General features: G+C 43.6%; 1 protein-coding gene across 1 annotated transcript in view; it reads right to left on the minus strand.

Annotated features, from left to right (window-relative positions):
* Positions 1-256: 256 nt before the first annotated feature.
* Positions 257-17,688, minus strand: part of fam131ab (family with sequence similarity 131 member Ab) — a 69,690-nt gene continuing 52,258 nt past the window's right edge. Inside the window, exons 4-6 of the mRNA XM_078563932.1 lie at positions 14,064-14,246; positions 5,311-5,439; positions 257-2,874 (exon numbers count right to left, since the gene is read on the minus strand). Of these exons, the coding sequence (XP_078420058.1) occupies positions 2,375-2,874; positions 5,311-5,439; positions 14,064-14,246 (812 nt within the window). The 3' untranslated portion in view covers positions 257-2,374. The remainder of the gene's footprint in view (positions 2,875-5,310; positions 5,440-14,063; positions 14,247-17,688) is intronic.

Genomic DNA, 17,688 nt, shown 5'->3' on the forward strand with positions numbered 1-17,688 from the left:
ATACTAACAGAATTCTCCCACAACCTTATTTAATGAGGCTTTTTCACAAGAAGAGGAAATATTTCTCACTAAATCTTGCTATTTCCAATGCAGTGATAGCAATTGGATCATTGACAATATTTGTGCAAAGGAAGTTATAGTAATCTCAATTTCAAGTTTAAAGGATGTTTGCTTTTAATTATACATAATTGGAAGGCTCAAGAAGCTCAACATCTATCAAAAGTTGAAAGAACCAAGAAGAAAAGTCCACAAGCTGTTTGAAGCAAACAAAGAAACATTACTGATAGTTTATTTGGAATTCTTGATTGTTGCTATAACAAAGAAAATGATAGACAAAAGAAAACACAAGTTATATCCACATACTACATTTACAATATTACAAAATAGATGAGTGCAAGTAGATTTCGTAGGAACATTCACAGTGGCATCTTCCATTGAACTGGGAATTTTTAAAACCTTCAGTGCTACAAAACTTTTGCAGAATTTTTAATCGAGAAATCTGCAACCTCTGCTAATGCCTATGTGTAAAATAATTTGGAGTGCTTTGCTCAGCAAGGCTTCTTAAAACCACAGTTGTAGCAAAATAGCCCTGCACTTAAACAAAAAGAAAGACGATCCACTTTCACCCACTCTACAATTCTGTTAGCAAAAAGAAGTATAACAAAGACTAGCAATTACTTAGTTGCAGACTCAAGTACATCCAAAACAATCAGGCAATATGATCAAATGTCTACAACCAAAGTGTGATGGATCTCGCAGCTTTTCCAATTATAGGGCTTGATTTCCTGATTTTGGTCTGTAACAATCATTTCTTAGTTTGTATATTTGTTTTACGAGGAGAAAAACACATTGTATCATTCCTGAAATGCTGTTCAAGCAGGTCCCTCCAGTATTCTGGGGGGTTTGGGTGGGGGTATGTGTGGGCATTGAATATTTATGCTGTACAATTGGAGGCCACATCAAGCCCTGAAACATTTTAGTAGGCATTCAAGGTGGATGGTGTTTCTTGGGAAAATTAAGAACATTTATAAACCATATCCAGCATCTAACTACAAATGAAAAGCCAGTCCCAGTAAAACAAGACTGTTGCCTATGAGGTGTAGCAAAGTCATGATTGAGGGCAATGTGAAGCAAATGAGCTGCTGATAATTTTTCAGTAAAACAGCCACTGCCAAAAAACATTGCATGGGGGACTTTTCTTTCCATTGCCAGTCCATTATCATGCCAAGAAAACAGCAAAAAAGGAAGCTGTAGGCAGAGAATTGTCATCAACTAAAATCTTCCTCTCGTGTGAGTGCACGATCTGAAGCACCATGTTAGAAAATAATGATAGCCCAGCATACTATAAGAGTATACCTTTCTGAATAAAATTTGAAAGAAAAAGATTGCACCATATACTGTCATCATTAAATTGTCCATTAAGGTTGTCAAATTGATGTGCTACCAGACAGAACTTATTTTTGATTTTGTTGAGTTTTTAAAATTTCTCTTTTGAATGTGCCTCATCAATCTGTATTTCAGGTACTCACACGTGCTTTTTATTTGAGTGGGAGGGTTCCCGTGTTGTTTTAAGTCAATGTTGGTTAAAACACTTGCAGTTTAAACAATGTGACAATGAAAGTCAGAAATACCACAGTATTCTTTGTTTGTAGACTATATCACACAGTGATAACGAAGAAATATCCTATAGCAACAGCACTGAAGCCCCGTGCAATCCAATTTACAGCAATACCTCACAAGATGCAGACACAAATACAAAAATATAAAATTTGAACCATAATGCACTTTTGCTTTACTGCATCAGTGGAAACTATTTTATCCAAAATTAGAGGATCCAACTGTGGGAATTTAAAAGATTTAGACACTTGCATGTTTTTCATCAGACCATTGAAAATTAATTATTCATCAGACTATAATATGTTGAATGGTATAAAAGTAGTAGGTTAAAAGCAAATACCTCTTATGTGAAATATTTTTAAAAAGACATAAGTTGTCTGTTTTTAAGAACATTCCAGCAGCTGCTTTATCTTGTACGAAGATTATAATTTGGCCATTTTAGCACAAGACATAGCCATGCCATTGTGACTGGAGAATGCTTTCCAGCATGAAAAATAACGTAGCATATAATTTAAAGATCAGTACGAAAGATTCTCAAAGCTTGAGCTACATACCGTGCTAAGAACATTTCAGCAAACAGTTCCTTTCGGCACTTCGTAGCATGCAAACCTGTGAAGTGCTGAACCTTTGCATCAAACCTCAGGCAATTATCTGTGCAAAGGTTACTTTTATAGTCTTTTACAAAATACAGACCGATTGTTTGAACGCCTCAAGACCAGTATCAAAGGGAGAAATGCATGCCAGGGTCACAAAGGATTCATTGATCTTCAGCATCATCCTCTTCCAGAGATACTACACCTGAGGAAGCAACGTCTGATACTTTTCTACGTCCGTCATACTCGCCATCCTCCTCCTTAGAAATGGTTTTGTAATCTTGACATGACAAGTCATCTTCTTCCGGGGTAAAACAAGATTCAGCATAAGACACAGAGTAAGAGGAGTCCTCACATATAAGGTTCCTAAAGGCACATTCAGTGTTGCTATTCGGTTGCAGCTGAGAGATCACATCCCTATGACCAGTCATTTCCCTGATCTGACCAAACAGTTTTGCAGCTAATTCAGTGGGAGACCCCAACTCCATTTTAAGCAAAGGGTGGTCTTCCAGGCTGCACAGACTTGAACAAAGGGTCTCTGGCGAGACAGTTTGGGAGGAATCACTTTCCTGCTCACATGATGCCTGTCTCACTGTAAGTTTGCACAAATGGCTATGCAGCATGTCTCTCGAATAATTCACTTGAGGGTACTGTCCTGCTGCATCTGAAACAATAAGATAATTGCAGTTCAAAAATACAGTGGTTCAGTTATAGTCTTGTTATAATAATATATTGATTATTGGCACTGTTTTGTGAAATCAGAAGTCCTTCACAGCACACAGAGATTTGTTGCATTCATGTACAGCATATGATAATGTGCACTAATGATAAAATCTGAGAAGGACGCACAATACATTAATTTAGAGAAGTTTCTAGAGCAGCTTATGTACTTTTGAATTAAATTTGTATCCTTTTCCATCAAAGCTGTTCCCCCAAGGAGCCTCACTGTCTATTGGACAGAATATTTAGTGCCACCCATCCTTGTTCAATTGTTAAAGGGTACATTTCTCTAAGGTGTAACAGGTAAAATTAAAAATATTCTTTTCAGCTTCACAAGACATCAATGGAGACATTCCATATGGACTACATGGACTAAAGACTGGTGAAGATTATTAGTAACAAGCAATTCATTAGTCTGTCTCAGCAATCATAAAATAAAAACACAAGAAATAGGAGCAGCAGTAGACCGTATGGTCCATTGAGCCTGCTCTACTATTCAATACGATCATAGGTGATTTTGGGCTTCAGCTCCTCTTTCCCACCCACTGCCTTATCCCATGACTCCCTCAGAGACTAAAAATCTGTCTACCCCAGCCTTAAATGTATTCGAAAATGGAGCATCCACAACCCTCTGGGTTAGAGAATTCCGAAGATTCACAACCCTTGAAGTGAAGTAATTTCTCCTCATCTCATCCTAAATGATCTTTCCCTTATCCTGAGGCTGTTCTCCCGTGTTCCAGATTCCCCAACCAGCGGAAGTCTTGCCTTAAAGCAATTAACACTGATCCTAGTGTTAAATTGCTGAGGGGCAGCCGTCAGAATAGGACCCCCCTGACTTTCAGCTAGGGGGTGGGGACCGCAGTGCCTTGTAAAATCCAGCCATACAAGTCCCCAATCACTTTCGATGGGAGATCAGATAGACTTAAAAATGATGGGGAGGCAACACACCTGATTCTCAACTCAATTGCCAATTCAGTTCTGCTAACAAGTCAGCAGAGAAGGGGTTAAAAAATCCAGTCTGATATGGCAGTGATGATGCAACTGGCTTCAAACGCCCAGGTAAAGTCAGGAAACCTGTCTAGGGTCCTGCTCTAGATATCTGAAAATGATCCTCTACTGGGAGTGCTTATATCTCGACACCAGATGAGGTCAAACACGACCCTGGTTGCAATGTCTTCCACAATTAGACAGCCTACTGTAACCTACAATTGTTGTCGAGGATCACAGATGAATAATGATACAGTGACAACCAGCCATATAACATCAGCCCATCAAGATAGGAAGGGGGGAAATATTGGAGGAAGATTTAAAAAGTAATTGTGTGATGACTCAGGGGTCAGAGCCTTCGGGTCGACGAGCAGGGGCGGGCCCCGCTCACCGACGTGTAAAATGACGCACGGTGATGTCAGGCATGCGTCCCGACGTCACCGCGCGTCATTCAGGTCTTCAGTTCGGCAGCTGCACACCTGCCAAACTGTCAAAGGCCCATTAAGGCCATTTAAATACCAATTCAAGTAATTAACTGAGCTCCCCATCCAATCTTAAGGTTGGCGGCCAGGCGAAGAGCCCAGGCTGCCTTCGCATTTATCATGAAGCCTCATCCACGGGCGGGATGAGGTTTCATGAAGGTTTTTAAACTTTAATAAAAAATTTTAATAAAATTCATAGACATGTCCCAGCTCATGTGACACTGTCACATGAGGGGACATGTCTTAAAAAAATGTTTTTTCCCTTTATTTAAATTTTGGAAAATCATATAATCTCCCTGAGGCACGGAGCTGCCTCAGGGAGTTTGCTGCACTCTTTCGCACACATGCATGAGAGAGCGCAGGCCCCTACTCAGCTTACTCCCCCCGCCTGCACAAGGAGCACTCAGCGCTTCCGGGTGCACGTCACGCTGGGCGGGCCTTAATTGGCCCGCCCACGTAAAATGGCGGTGCACAGCTGATCAGGGCAGCAATCGGCTGTGCGCCCGCACATGCTCCTGCCCAATGTCGCACCCCCCCTCCGACAGGGAGAAAATTCTCCCCATGAAGTTCCTAAATAGCAGTAAGAGTGAATGTTCCTTGAGTTTCAGAGCTCAATGATATGGTGGAAAAAAGACCAGGAGAAACAAACAGATCAAGAAACATTTGTCATAAGGGTATAGATGCTGTCACTCACAAGCTTGTTTTGAATTGTAATAATAATATAATTGTTACCATGCTTTTCCTGCTGCATTTTTGCTTAAATGGACATAAAGTCATGTATGCAAGGAGACCCAAGGAAATACAGGAACAGTACAAACAATAGATTACTTCTATAGCAGCACCTCTGTTTTTGTAGTGATAAACACTACAACGATATCAGAACAAAAGCGCTTAGAAAGGGTCACCATTACCAGCTGGCAGTGTGCTGTCACTAGTTGATACAAAATCTTCATCATAGGAGTCATCATTCGAATCATCACCATCAACAGATGACCATGCTTTAAGCTTAGCCTCTGCAATTTCAAATTGTTCTGCCACACCTGGAATGCAAATACTTCATTTGAAATCATTCTGTGAACAGAGATTAGTAAATCAATATAAAGCAAAAATAGCTACCTGTACCCAAATGGGCCTTAGATATGCCTGACTTTTGTGGAGTACGGGAACATACCTTGTTCCAGTCCTACTGAGGCCCCCTCTCCAACTCTATTTTTTGATACATTGAAGACTGTATCAGTGCTTCTTCCTGCTATTGCCTGGAACTAGAAAAATCATCAATTTTGCTTCCAATTTCCGTCCCTCTCTCACCTTCACATGGTCCATCTCCAACACTTCCCTTCCCTTCCTCAACTTCTCTGTCTCCATTTCTGGATAGGATGCCTACTAACATTCATTTTCAGGCCACCAACTCCCACAGCTATCTCAACTACACACTCCTCACACCCTGCTTCCTGTAAGGACTCCATTCCATTCTCCCAATTTCTCTGTCTCCATTGCATCTGTTCTGATTATGCTACCTTCCACAACGGCACTTCCAACAAGTCTTCCTTTTTCCTCAACCGAGGACTCCCCCACCCCACATTGCGAATGACAGGGCCCTCAACCTTGTCCGGCCCATTTCATATGCCTCTGTTCTCACCTTTTCTCCTCCCTCTCAGAACCACAATAGCGTTCCCCTAGTCCTCATTTACCACTCTACCAGCCTCCACATTCAAAAGATCATCCTCCACCATTTCCATTACCTATGCTCAGTCCACTAGCATGATCCTGATCTTCTAATTGCTTGCCATTTAATTCGCCACCCTGCTCTCACACTCACATTTCTGTCCTCAGCCTGCTGCAATGTTCCAGTGAAGTTCAACACAAGCTTGAGGAACAGTGCCTCATCTTCCAATTAGACACTTCACAGACCTTCTGGACTCAACATTGAGTTAAACAAATTCAGACCATGAACTGTGTCCCCCATTTAGGATTTTTTTCTTGCCATGTTGCAGTCTGTGTCTTGTTTTCATGTTTTTCGCTTTCAGACAAAGCTGATGTTTATTCTGCATTATCATCTACTCTTGACCAATGCTTTCTTTACCACTCCTTTTATTATCAACTATTATCACTCCTTTTGCCTTTTGTTCCATGACATCTTTATCATTTAATCTCTCTTACCTTCTATCCTACCCCAGACCTTCCCTTTTATTTCTACCTCCCCTCCTTCAACAGCATAAAACCCATCACATTTCCACCTGCCTTCAGTTCTGAAGAGTCATCTGACTTGAAACGTTAACTCTGTTTCTCTCTCCACAGATGTTGCCAGACCTTCCAGCACTTTCTGTTTTTATAAAGAACAAAAAATACTTCTGTGTGCTACCAAATCAGAGTTCAGATAACCTGCAAAACTGTACAATATTCATCACTGAACTCCAACTCAATCCTCAATATTACTATAATACCTGGATGTAGAGGGGGCCAATTGAAATAGTTATATTTCTGTTAGTATCTCAGTAGCAATGTGACATCAGAGACCAGTTGTAACTTGGCAACAAAAGCTCCAAACGCAGTTACTAAGATGTATTTTGTTAATTGAAACTTTACACTAATAAGTGCTACGGATGGCAAACATCACAGTAGTGTGAAAAGGCAAGTATCTCCACTCTCAATTGTAATCCATTTGCATGATGCTATCAAGTTTATTTACACATTTTTATTTGTAGAATATATACTGAAGTGAATTTGACACTGATCTTATATCCATGCAAATTCCAGATATACATTCCATTTTCAGTTTTGAGCTTGTTGGGGGATGGGTCATCTTTTTTAAACTATTAGTCAGTTCTTGATTTTAATAGGTTGGCCTGTATGTGAACAGAATTATAAAGACAACTTCCATTTTATCGCTCATAGATTAAGGTCAACACCCTGTGATTTATAATCCAGTGGTTACAGCACACAACTATTTAGAATTTCTAGCACAACTACACTTAATGGGTCCAACCTTAACTGTTGTCTAAATTGATGGTTTGGAATACGTAACAGACTCACACCTCATTAAATCTTTGTCAGAATTTGTGAGCTGGCATAATTACTTCCCAAAGTAGCTTGAATACCTACGTCACCACTTCCTGAATGGCAATAACGTAGCATAAAAATGATTGGCAGTGAGGATTTTACCCATGGCACCTAGAGCTAGAACAGAAAATGGCACTAAACCTGACAAATAAAACCCTGAATGTGCAAAGCACTAAAACTCTGCGTTGGTTCTGAATTATTTGAATGCATTTATATTGTTTAAAAAAAATAGAAAGCACATACAGATCTTTACTTTTAAAACTATCTTAAAAATTAAACAGATAATTAAAAATTTATCATACCAGATTAATGTTTAAGAAGAAAAGGAGAAACCATTGTTACAATGAGACTATATCTACTGGAGCCAAAAAGGCTAAAAGGAAATCTAACAGAGGTTCAACCTCACCTCCACAATTGGTGCCCTTGTCCCCAGTAAAACCCTTACTCTCTCCCATTCTGGTCATTCCCCATGGTATGGCCCCCATTTTCACTCCCTCAATTCTGAAGGGTACATATTTGGTTTAGCCATCCATCACCAGATCTGGCTAGAACACATCAAGAGAAGGAAGAAGTGAGTTTTATAGGGCTTCACATCAAAAGGACTTTAATAAATCCTGTATTCTGTTATAAAGTGCAATTTATCAACATTAATTGCAGTATGTTCATAAAGCTGCAAGGCATTACGTATATGATATTCAATCACTACAAGGAAAAAAATAATTGGCATTTAGGGATTTCTCTGAACAGTTACTAGGCACTATCCCTCGTCTTCACTGTTTAATAATCATTTAACACAAGTCTTCCCAATAAACTTGATTTCTGAACTGGCAGCACTATGTAGAGTTAGTAAGAAAAACAAATGTTGAGTGTTGATGCACAGACTGTCTTTAAATACAAAAGTAAACTGTTAACCAGGCCACTAAATTAACTGCATAACAAGGAACAGAATTCTATTAATTTGTGATGGTACAATAAAATAAATTTTAAAACATTATAGCACAAAAGTAGGTTATTATGAAATAGAATATGCCTGTTCTATAGTTGCCCTTATGATGATAATAGTTTTGGACTCAAGCACGATAAAAATTTGTTTCACATAATTTGCTTTAACAATGTAGGTTTCAGTTTGAAATCTAGTAAGAATGCTGTGCTCTTATTTGTCGTGTTTTTGAAGGCTGGAATACAAAACTTGTATATTTTTTCTTCTTCCATCTTGAAGGTTCTGATGTCTGCTGGGGTCTGGTTCCAAAGATAACCCCAAAAACTCTGACTGCACTAAGTACTTTATGGGCAGGATTTTCCCGCTGGCGTCTAGGGGCGGGTTCCAGCACATATGCGCATAAAATGATACGCGGTGACGTCGGGCGAGTGTCCCAACGTCACTGCACCCCATCACAATATTTTGTTGGGTGGGCGCGCGATGATGTCCGATGCGCGCCCACATTAATTAACAGGCCACTTAAGGCCCTTGACTCACCAACTGACGCCGATTTTTCGGTGCCTGTGCAATCTTCAGGTCGGCGCACGGGCGCAACAGGAAGGCAGGTAGGACACAATTGTATAAACCTCATCCACGGGCGGGATAAGAGGGCTCACTGGGGTTGTGAATTTGCGCAGTCAAGTATTTATTTTTCAAAGTTATTGAAACTTGCCTGTGTGATCTGCAGTGCTTCAAAACGCATACCAGCTGCTCTGTCTGGACTCTAAACCTTCAGGTCAGCACTCTGCAGTGAGGAATCTTTTCTGGGCCTGCAGGTTTCAGGAAGCCTTCCCTTAGCCTGGGAATGGGAGCTGAACTGTCCACTGGAGGCAGCTCCTCCTCTGAGGAAGGGAGGGCTAGAAGGGGGAGGAGGCCAGAGTGCACATTCAGCCTCCAGGGGAGCCACCTTTGGGAGGACAGGTGCAGGCACAAGGGGCGCAGGGCCAAGAAGTGGACAAGGCAGAAGGGGCCGCAGAAAATGCCACTACCCTGCTGCCAGGGTATACAGGCGGCGAAGCAGCTACCTCAATATGTCTGAGGTGCAGTGCTGAAGGAGGCTCCATCTCTCAAGGGAGACAGTCAACTATATCTGTCAGATGATTGGGCCTGAGATCTCCGCTAACTGTGTGGGTGGGCACCCCATGCCAGTGGCTCTAAAGGTCACTGCTGCCCTCAACTTCTATGTCTCTGGCTCCTTCCAGGGCTCGGTGGGTGATCTTTGTGGTGTCTCCCAATCAGCTGTCCACACTATGTCAAGCAGGTTACAGACACTCTGTTCAGGCGTGCATTGACCTTCATCCACTTCTGCTGGGACCAGGCCAGCCAGACACAGCGATCCAGAGGCTTCGCGGCCATTGCTGGATTCCCCCGTGTCCAGGGTGCAATAGACTGTACACATGTGGCCATCAAGGTGCCAGCAGGTGAGCCTGGTTACTTCATCAACAGGAAGGGCTTCCACTCCATGAACGTGCAGATAGTGTGTGACCACAGGATGCTGATTCTACAAGTCTGTGTAAGGTACCCAGGCAGCTCCCACGATGCCTACATCCTCACACACTCCCAAATGCTCTTCAGTGCTCCAGCCCGACTGGATTGATGGCTGCTGGGTGACAAGGGCTATCCCCTCAGAAGGTGACTCATTATGCCTCTCCAACATCCAAGAACAGAAGCTGAGGAGCGCTACAATAGGAGCCATGCCTCCACAAGGGCTGTGTTGGAGAGAACCATCGGTCTTCTCAAGATCCACTTCTTATGCCTGGACTGCTCACGGGGTCCACTCCAGTACCCCCCAGATCGTGTCTCAGTGATAGTGGTTGCATGCTGTGCTCTACACAATCTTGCGCTGGAAAGGGGGGACACAGTGGACAATGAAGACGTTGACGCAGTGGCTGCGGCTGCTCACGATGAGTCCAGCAGTGAGTCCGAGGATGAGCACACACAGGGAAATGCTGAGGGAGTAGACACTGAAATGGTCATACTGCGGGGAGGCAGGGACACCCGGGAGGCTTTAATCCAATGAACCTGCAGCTAGCACACCACAGATGGACCTCCAGGACAAGCCTGGGCTGTCAGTTCCATACTCGACACCTAAGTGCAAAATCTGCCAGATTAGCATCAGTAACCAAGGGCCTTGTTAATAAAGCTGAATGTCCAACAAAGCACTCATTACCTTGTTGGAAACCATCCACATGCAGAAGAAAAGAGCCATATCTGAATTTAATATGTCAAGCGAACAAACTTATGCAAAGAAAAAGTCAATAGTGTTACAAATCAGACAAGTCATAAGGCCCTCATCTCGGGCCAACACAAAATTACCAGTGAAAAACCCGTGATATGCCTAAGGTGCCTTATGTTATCATTTTCGGCGCTACATCTTGGTGCTGCCCCATCACTCGTAGTGGCATCTGAGACAGTCTGCTGTCCTGTTGGCCTCGATGGCCTTGGCGGTCGTCCTCTAGCGTGTGGAGCCAGTGCTGGCCCCGCCTGGGAGGGATCTGCCAGTTCCACAGCTGCCATCTCTCCAGTCACCGCAGCCTCAACGGATGCTATGGTTACTGGGAGTGGAGTGAAGGAGCTACTGCCCTCATCCAGAGTGTCCTGAGAGGTGCCCGCAGAGATGCCAGACAGCTGCTGCGCCGACATGAGGTCACTTTGGACCTCCCTGCACACCGTGGATGAATGGGCACCGAGCTGGGAAACTTAATGCCCACACCATCTCCCACATAGGCATTGACCAGCTGAAGTCAATGTCGATGTGAGGGCTTGCTGGTCAGAGCGCATCCCCAGGAAGCCCTGATTGGTCTCCTGGAGGAGTCTCTCCACGAGAGTCGCCACTCTCTCCATGGAGGGCGCATGGCTCTTGGACATGTGGCTTATTGCTTTGATGACCGTCCGCATAGACTCCTCCACCACGGAGACCAAGCCAAGCATAGCCTCATGTACCTCCCCCAGATGCTCCCGCACACCCAGCCGCATTTTCTGCCCCTGCTTCATCGCGGACGACTCCAGAGGCCCATCATCAGGCACCGACTGAGCATGTGCCTGGTCCCCTTCAGTCCTCCAACTGCTGGTGCCATGGGCACTCTCTGTCTCTGCCAGCTCCTCCAGCGACTGTGAAGTGCCCTCATGGCTGTGCCCCGGGACACTAGCTGATGTTTGAATTCCCACTGAGGTGCTAGTATCTGCGCTGGTGCCTGCCTCACAGAAATGGGGTGACACTGGTGAGACTTCAGGCCCCTCAGGTGTGAGAGGGGCCTCTGCTGCTCCTCCCAGCCCTGCTCCGCTGATGCTGGAAGGAAGAAAGAGGACAGTGGATCAGTTAACGTGGAGACAATGTCAATGTGTATCCCTGTCCCCCGGATCATTTTGCGCTCATCCTTCCATAAGCAATGGTCAAGCCATGTTGCAAAATTAAATAATTTAACATTCAGCACTGCTATGGCTGTTGGGAGAACAATGCTGACCGCACTGTTGGGCATAAATACCTGGCCGTGGCACCCCATCCTCACCGACACCATTGGACCTGGGCGCATGGAGCCTCTCCAGATCCAGGGCCTCCTGCTCAAACCGGCTAAAAATGGTAACCTGTGCGTGGCCGCCAGTCCTCACGCTCTGCCGGGTTATGAACATTCTTCTCTTGAAAATGAGAGACGAGCATTGATTGGTGCAAATTGCACGTGGACTCTCTTCGCGCACGGCCCACCCCAACTAGAGTGGGTCATATCAGGGCTCCAGAGCCTCCTCACCCCGCTGCTGCTGCCGAGCACTCACACAAAGATGCTGGGCCAACTCCCCACCCCCCACCCCCACCTTGGACACATGCTGCCAACATCACATTAGGCATCATATATCCTTCCTTAGCAAGGAGGTGCAAGCACGTGGAGCGAAGAGGGCAGCAGATGGTTCGTTGCCATGCCACCTTGAAGCTCCCCTCCCAGCATCTCATCACCCTGACTCGGACATGTCCTGGAGTTCAAACACAGCGCCTAGGTGTAGCTCCTCCAGGCTGCCCCCACACCAGTCATGTGGATCTCAGTGTACCACATGCTGCGGGGGCAAAACACATCTCTTCACCGCCCTCTCAGGCTGACCTCAGCATGGGCAATATCTGCTGGTCCACCCAGCAATGGACATATGCCGTCAATAATTCAATGCAGTCACTACACTCAGACTTGGGGAGGGGGGGAGCGTAGCAGGGGGATAAGCCGACCTGCTGGGTTAAATGCCCAATGCTAACATGGTCCTCACCCTTCCTGAGCGCAACAAGTCGTTGAAACACTTGCGACACTGGATCCAGGTGTGCCGCACCACGTCATGGGAGCTCACCACCTCCGCCACCTCCTCCCAGGCACGTTTCGTCATGTTGGGGAGCCTCCTCCTCCCGTCCTGGGGAACCAACACCTCTCACCGTGCTGCCACCTCCTCGAGGAGGGAAGCAAGGCAGTCACCCGAAAAACAAGTGGCCTACCCTCTGGCCCGGCCTGCCCCGGTGGCCTACCCTCCGGCCCGGCCTGCCCCGGTGGCCTATCCTCCGGCCCGGCCTGCCCCGGTGGCCTACCCTCCGGCCCAGCCTGCCCCGGTGGCCTACCCTCCGGCCTGGCCTGCCCTGATGGCCTACCCTCTGGCCTGGCCTGGCCTGGCCTGCCCCGATGGCCTACCCTCCAGCCCGGCCTGCCTTGGTGGCCTACCCTCCGGCCTGGCATGCCCCGAAGGGCTACCCTCCAGACTTGCATGAACTTCATTGCCCCTCCGCACAGCCCTTCGCCCAGCCATTGCGAGCAGCCTTTCCGAGGCTGCCAGGGCCTTCCTTTATACAGGTCGCCATTGGGCCCGGCGGCCTGAGCACGCCCGCCACCACCCGCCCACTCCTGCAATGCACGGGGGCCGTGAAGTATGCTGGAAGGGCCTTAATTGGCCCGCCCACGTAAAATGGCGGCGCGGACCTGATCGTGAGCCTCAACCTCCTACGCTAAAACTACCTATCACTCCAGGGTTATTCTGGAGAACAAAGGTATTTTGGTGGATCATTTCATCATATGTTCACATGAACTTTCCAAATGAAAGCAAGACGCAGCTTGAGCAGTACAAATGAGAAACTATGGTTATGTCCCATCAGCGCCCAAATCTAAGCTGACACAGCGCCGAGGAATTGCTGCATTGGTAAAATGTCTTCTTTTGGATGAAATGTCAAACTGAGATCCCACCTGACTGTTCAAGTCAATTCAAAAAAAGGTCTGTTGGCGTCTTCAGAAAAGTGGAAAAATTTAAAAGGGCAGATACTTAAAGATCAGTTACTGCACTTAAAAAGGACATTTTCTGAAGTGACACTAAACCAAGTCTAATAATCCAACTAATTTATTCTACCTCTTCCCACTACTTACAAAATTCTCACACCATACATGTCACTTTGTCTCCTTATTTATCTTTCTACAAATGCTTTGGGATCAGTACTCGACACAGGCTGACAGCAGCATTGTCATTGATTATACTCATCAGACACATGACATTCACAAATATACACTGCTTTTACCACAAAGGATCAAGCAGGTTTTTCAACATGTTTTTGCGGGACTGGCACATTGAAGGATACGCATATTTAATGGATGGGCTTAAAAGTTAATTTACCTGCTGCAAATCTTGCTTCCTGTTCTCCTTCACTTAAGTCTGAGTAGGAATTGAAATCAATCTCAAGAGTCATTGGAGACTCCATAGGCTTACACCAGCCTTTCCACTCTATGAGGTGAGCAACCCGGCCCTGAGCCATGGCTGTGGGTTTAGTTACATGGTCTTTTACAACCTGTGAGAAACCTGAAAAAATAAAAAAAGAAATTGGTTTAGAAGAAGGGACATGTGGAAAATAGGATTATTTTGAATATGTCAACAAATAAAACATTGTCACTGTAAAAAAAAATTATTTGGTAACGCAGTTAGACCCAGATAATTGGAGCGAAGTAAAATTAAGTGAAATTAAAAGGTGTACACAATCTTGAGTTAAATTTGGAGCTAAAATGTGTGGAAGAATTGTATAGCTATCAGCACAAACTCCAAACTAACTATTCAATTTTAGTAATTAATCATCTTTATTCCCTTATTCCAGTGAATTTCCTACGTTACAACAGTAACTATGTTTCAAAAGTGCTCCATTGCTTACAAAATGCTTTGGGGTGTTCTGTGATTGTGAAAGGTGCTGTATAAATACAAGACTTTCTCCTTTGAGTTGGCTTTTAATTCCTTTTTGGAAAACTTAACATCTGAACATACAAATTAGGAGCAAGAGTAGGTCACTCAGCCCCTCGAGCCTGCTCCTCCATTCAATAAGATCACAGCTGATCTGATTGTAACCTCAACTTCATGTTCCTGCCTCCCCCAATAGCCGTTCACCCCGTTCCTTATTAAGAATCTATCTCCTCTGCCTTAAAGATATTCAAAGACTCTGCCTCAACCACCTTTTGAAGAAGGGAATTCTAAAGTCGTACAACGCTCTGAGAGAAAAAAAATGTCCTCACATTTGTCTTAAATGGGCGACCACTTATTTTTAAACAGTGACCCCTAGTTCAAGATTCTCCCACAAGAGGAAACATCCTCCCCACATCCACCCTGTCAAGACCCCACAGGATCTCATATGTTTCAATCAAGTTGCCTCTTACTCGTCTAAACTTCAGCGGATACAAGCCTAGTCTGTCCAACCTTTCCTCATAAGACAACCCACTCATTCCAGCTATTAATCTAATAAACCTTCTCTGAACTGCTTCCAATGCATTAACATTGGATAAGGAGAAGAATACTGTACACAGTACTCCAGATATGGTCTCATCAATGCCCTGTATAACTGAAGCATAACCTCCCTATTCTTGTATGCAATTCTCTTGCAATAAATGATAACATTCTATTAGTTTTGCTAATTACTATCTGCACTTGCATATTAACTTTTTGTGATTCATGCACCAGGACATCCAGATTCCTCTGCATCTCAGAGCCCTGCAATCTCTCTCCATTTAGACAATATGCTTCTTTTTATTCGTCCTGCCAAAATGGACAACCTCACATTTTCGCACATTATACTCCATTTGCCAGATCTTTGCCCACTCACCTAACCTATCTATATCCTTTTGTAGCCTCCTTATGTCCTCTTCACAACTTACTTTCCTTACCTATCTTTATGTCATCAGCAAATTTAGCAACCATACCATTGGTCCCTTCATCCAAATCATTTATATAAATTGTAAAGAGTTGAGGCCCTAGCACTGATCCCTGTGGCACACAACTCATCACATCCTGCCAACCAGAAAATGACCCATTTATGCCTGCTCTCTGTTTCCTGCTAGTTAGCCAATCTTCTATCCATGCCAATATATTCCTATATCACGAGCTTTTATTTTCCGCAATAACCTTTGATGTGGCACCTTATCAAATGTCTTCTGAAAATCTAAGTACATTACATCCACCTGTTCCTCTTTATCCATAGCACATGTTACTTCTTCAAAGAACTTCAATAAATTGATTAAACATGATTTCCCTTTCATAACACTGATGAACACTGTTGATTCTGCCTGATTACCTTGAATATCTAAGTGACCTGCTATAACATCTTTAATAATAACTTCTAACATTTTCCCTATGACAGATGTTAAGGCTTATAGCTCCATTTCTGTCTCCCTCCCTTTTTGAATAAAGGAGTTACATTAGCTATTTTCCAATCTGATAGAACCCTCCCCAAATCTAATAAATTTTGGAAAATTAAAACCAATGCATCAACCATCTCACTAGCCACTTCTTTTAAGACCCTGGGATGAAATCCATCAGGACCTGGGCACTTGCCAACCTGCAGTTCCAACAATTTGCTCAGTACCACTGCCCTGGTGATTGTAATTTCCTTGAGTTCCTCCCTCCTTTCCAATTCCTGATTTACAGCTATTTCTGGGATGTTACTTGTATCCTCTATGGTGAAGACCAATGTAAAATATCAGTTCAATTCATCTGCCATCTCCTTACTTTCTATTATTAATTCCACAGATTCATTTACACAGGACCAACGCTCACTTTGTTAACTTTTTTCTTTTTTAAATATCTACAGAAACTCTTACTATATGTCTTTACTTTTCTAGCTACCTTTTTCTTGTACTCCAATTTTTCTCTCATTAATCTTTTAGTTATTCTTTGCTGTTTTTTATATTCTGTCCAATCTTCTGACCTGCCACCCATCTTTGCTCAATAATATGTTTTTTCTTTAAGTTTGATACTCACTTTAACTTTTTTAGTTAACCACAGATGATGGGACCTCCCCTTGGAATTTATCTATTCAATATATTCTGAAATACCCCCTTAAATGTCTGCCACTGCATCTCTATTGACCTATCCCTTAATCTAAATTGCCAGTTCATTTTCGTTAGCTATGCTTTCCTGCCCTCATAATTGCCCTTATTTAAGTTTAAAATACTAATCTTAAACCCACTCATCTCACCCTCAAACTGAATGTGAAATTCAATCATATTATGATCACTGCCATCTAGGGGTGCCTTCACTATGAGGTAATTAATTAACCCTATCTCATTGGACAATACCAGATCTAGTATAGCCTGCTTCCTGGCTGGCTCCAGAATGTGCTGATCTGAGAAATTATCCCGGAAACATTCTATGAATTTGTCATCTACGCTAGCTTTTCTTGTTAAAAAAGTAAATTCTCATATTAATTTAAACACTAAGCTAGCATGTGTCATTGTGTGAACAATGTCATGTACACAGAGGAGTTAGCAAGCATCCTAATAAGCAAGTGGGGCCAGTTTCCAAACCAGGACCTCAATGCAACAGATGCTGCTTGTAAACAATAGGGGAAGCCAAAGACCCAGCTGAGCTCTCCAAGTCTTGGCTTCACCATAAACTGAAGGCAGTTGAGAAATGCTCAATGTGCCTTTGATGTCTGGAGATCCAAAGTATAAAATGATAAACATACAAACATGAAAAAAAAAGGTGAGCAACACCATATAAAGATTCTAACAAAACACTGTTTCAGAACCTAGCCCTCAACTAAATGATTCATATTCTGAATTTTCAGGGATTAGATTTTATTTACATACCAGGAGACAGAAATATTATTCAGAACATATAAAGCAAGTTTAGTTCATATTTATTGATGGATATTGTGTAGCATTCTGCAGCTGATGCACAGTTGTCTGTAAATGGTGTGTCCCTTTAAGGCCACATAATCTGTTTTATCTGTGCATTGCAGATGTCATTTGCAGGATAACTACTT

This window comes from Cetorhinus maximus, chromosome 19 (assembly GCF_964194155.1).
Source record: "Cetorhinus maximus chromosome 19, sCetMax3.hap1.1, whole genome shotgun sequence".
In the NCBI taxonomy this organism is placed as follows: Eukaryota; Metazoa; Chordata; class Chondrichthyes; order Lamniformes; family Cetorhinidae; genus Cetorhinus; species Cetorhinus maximus.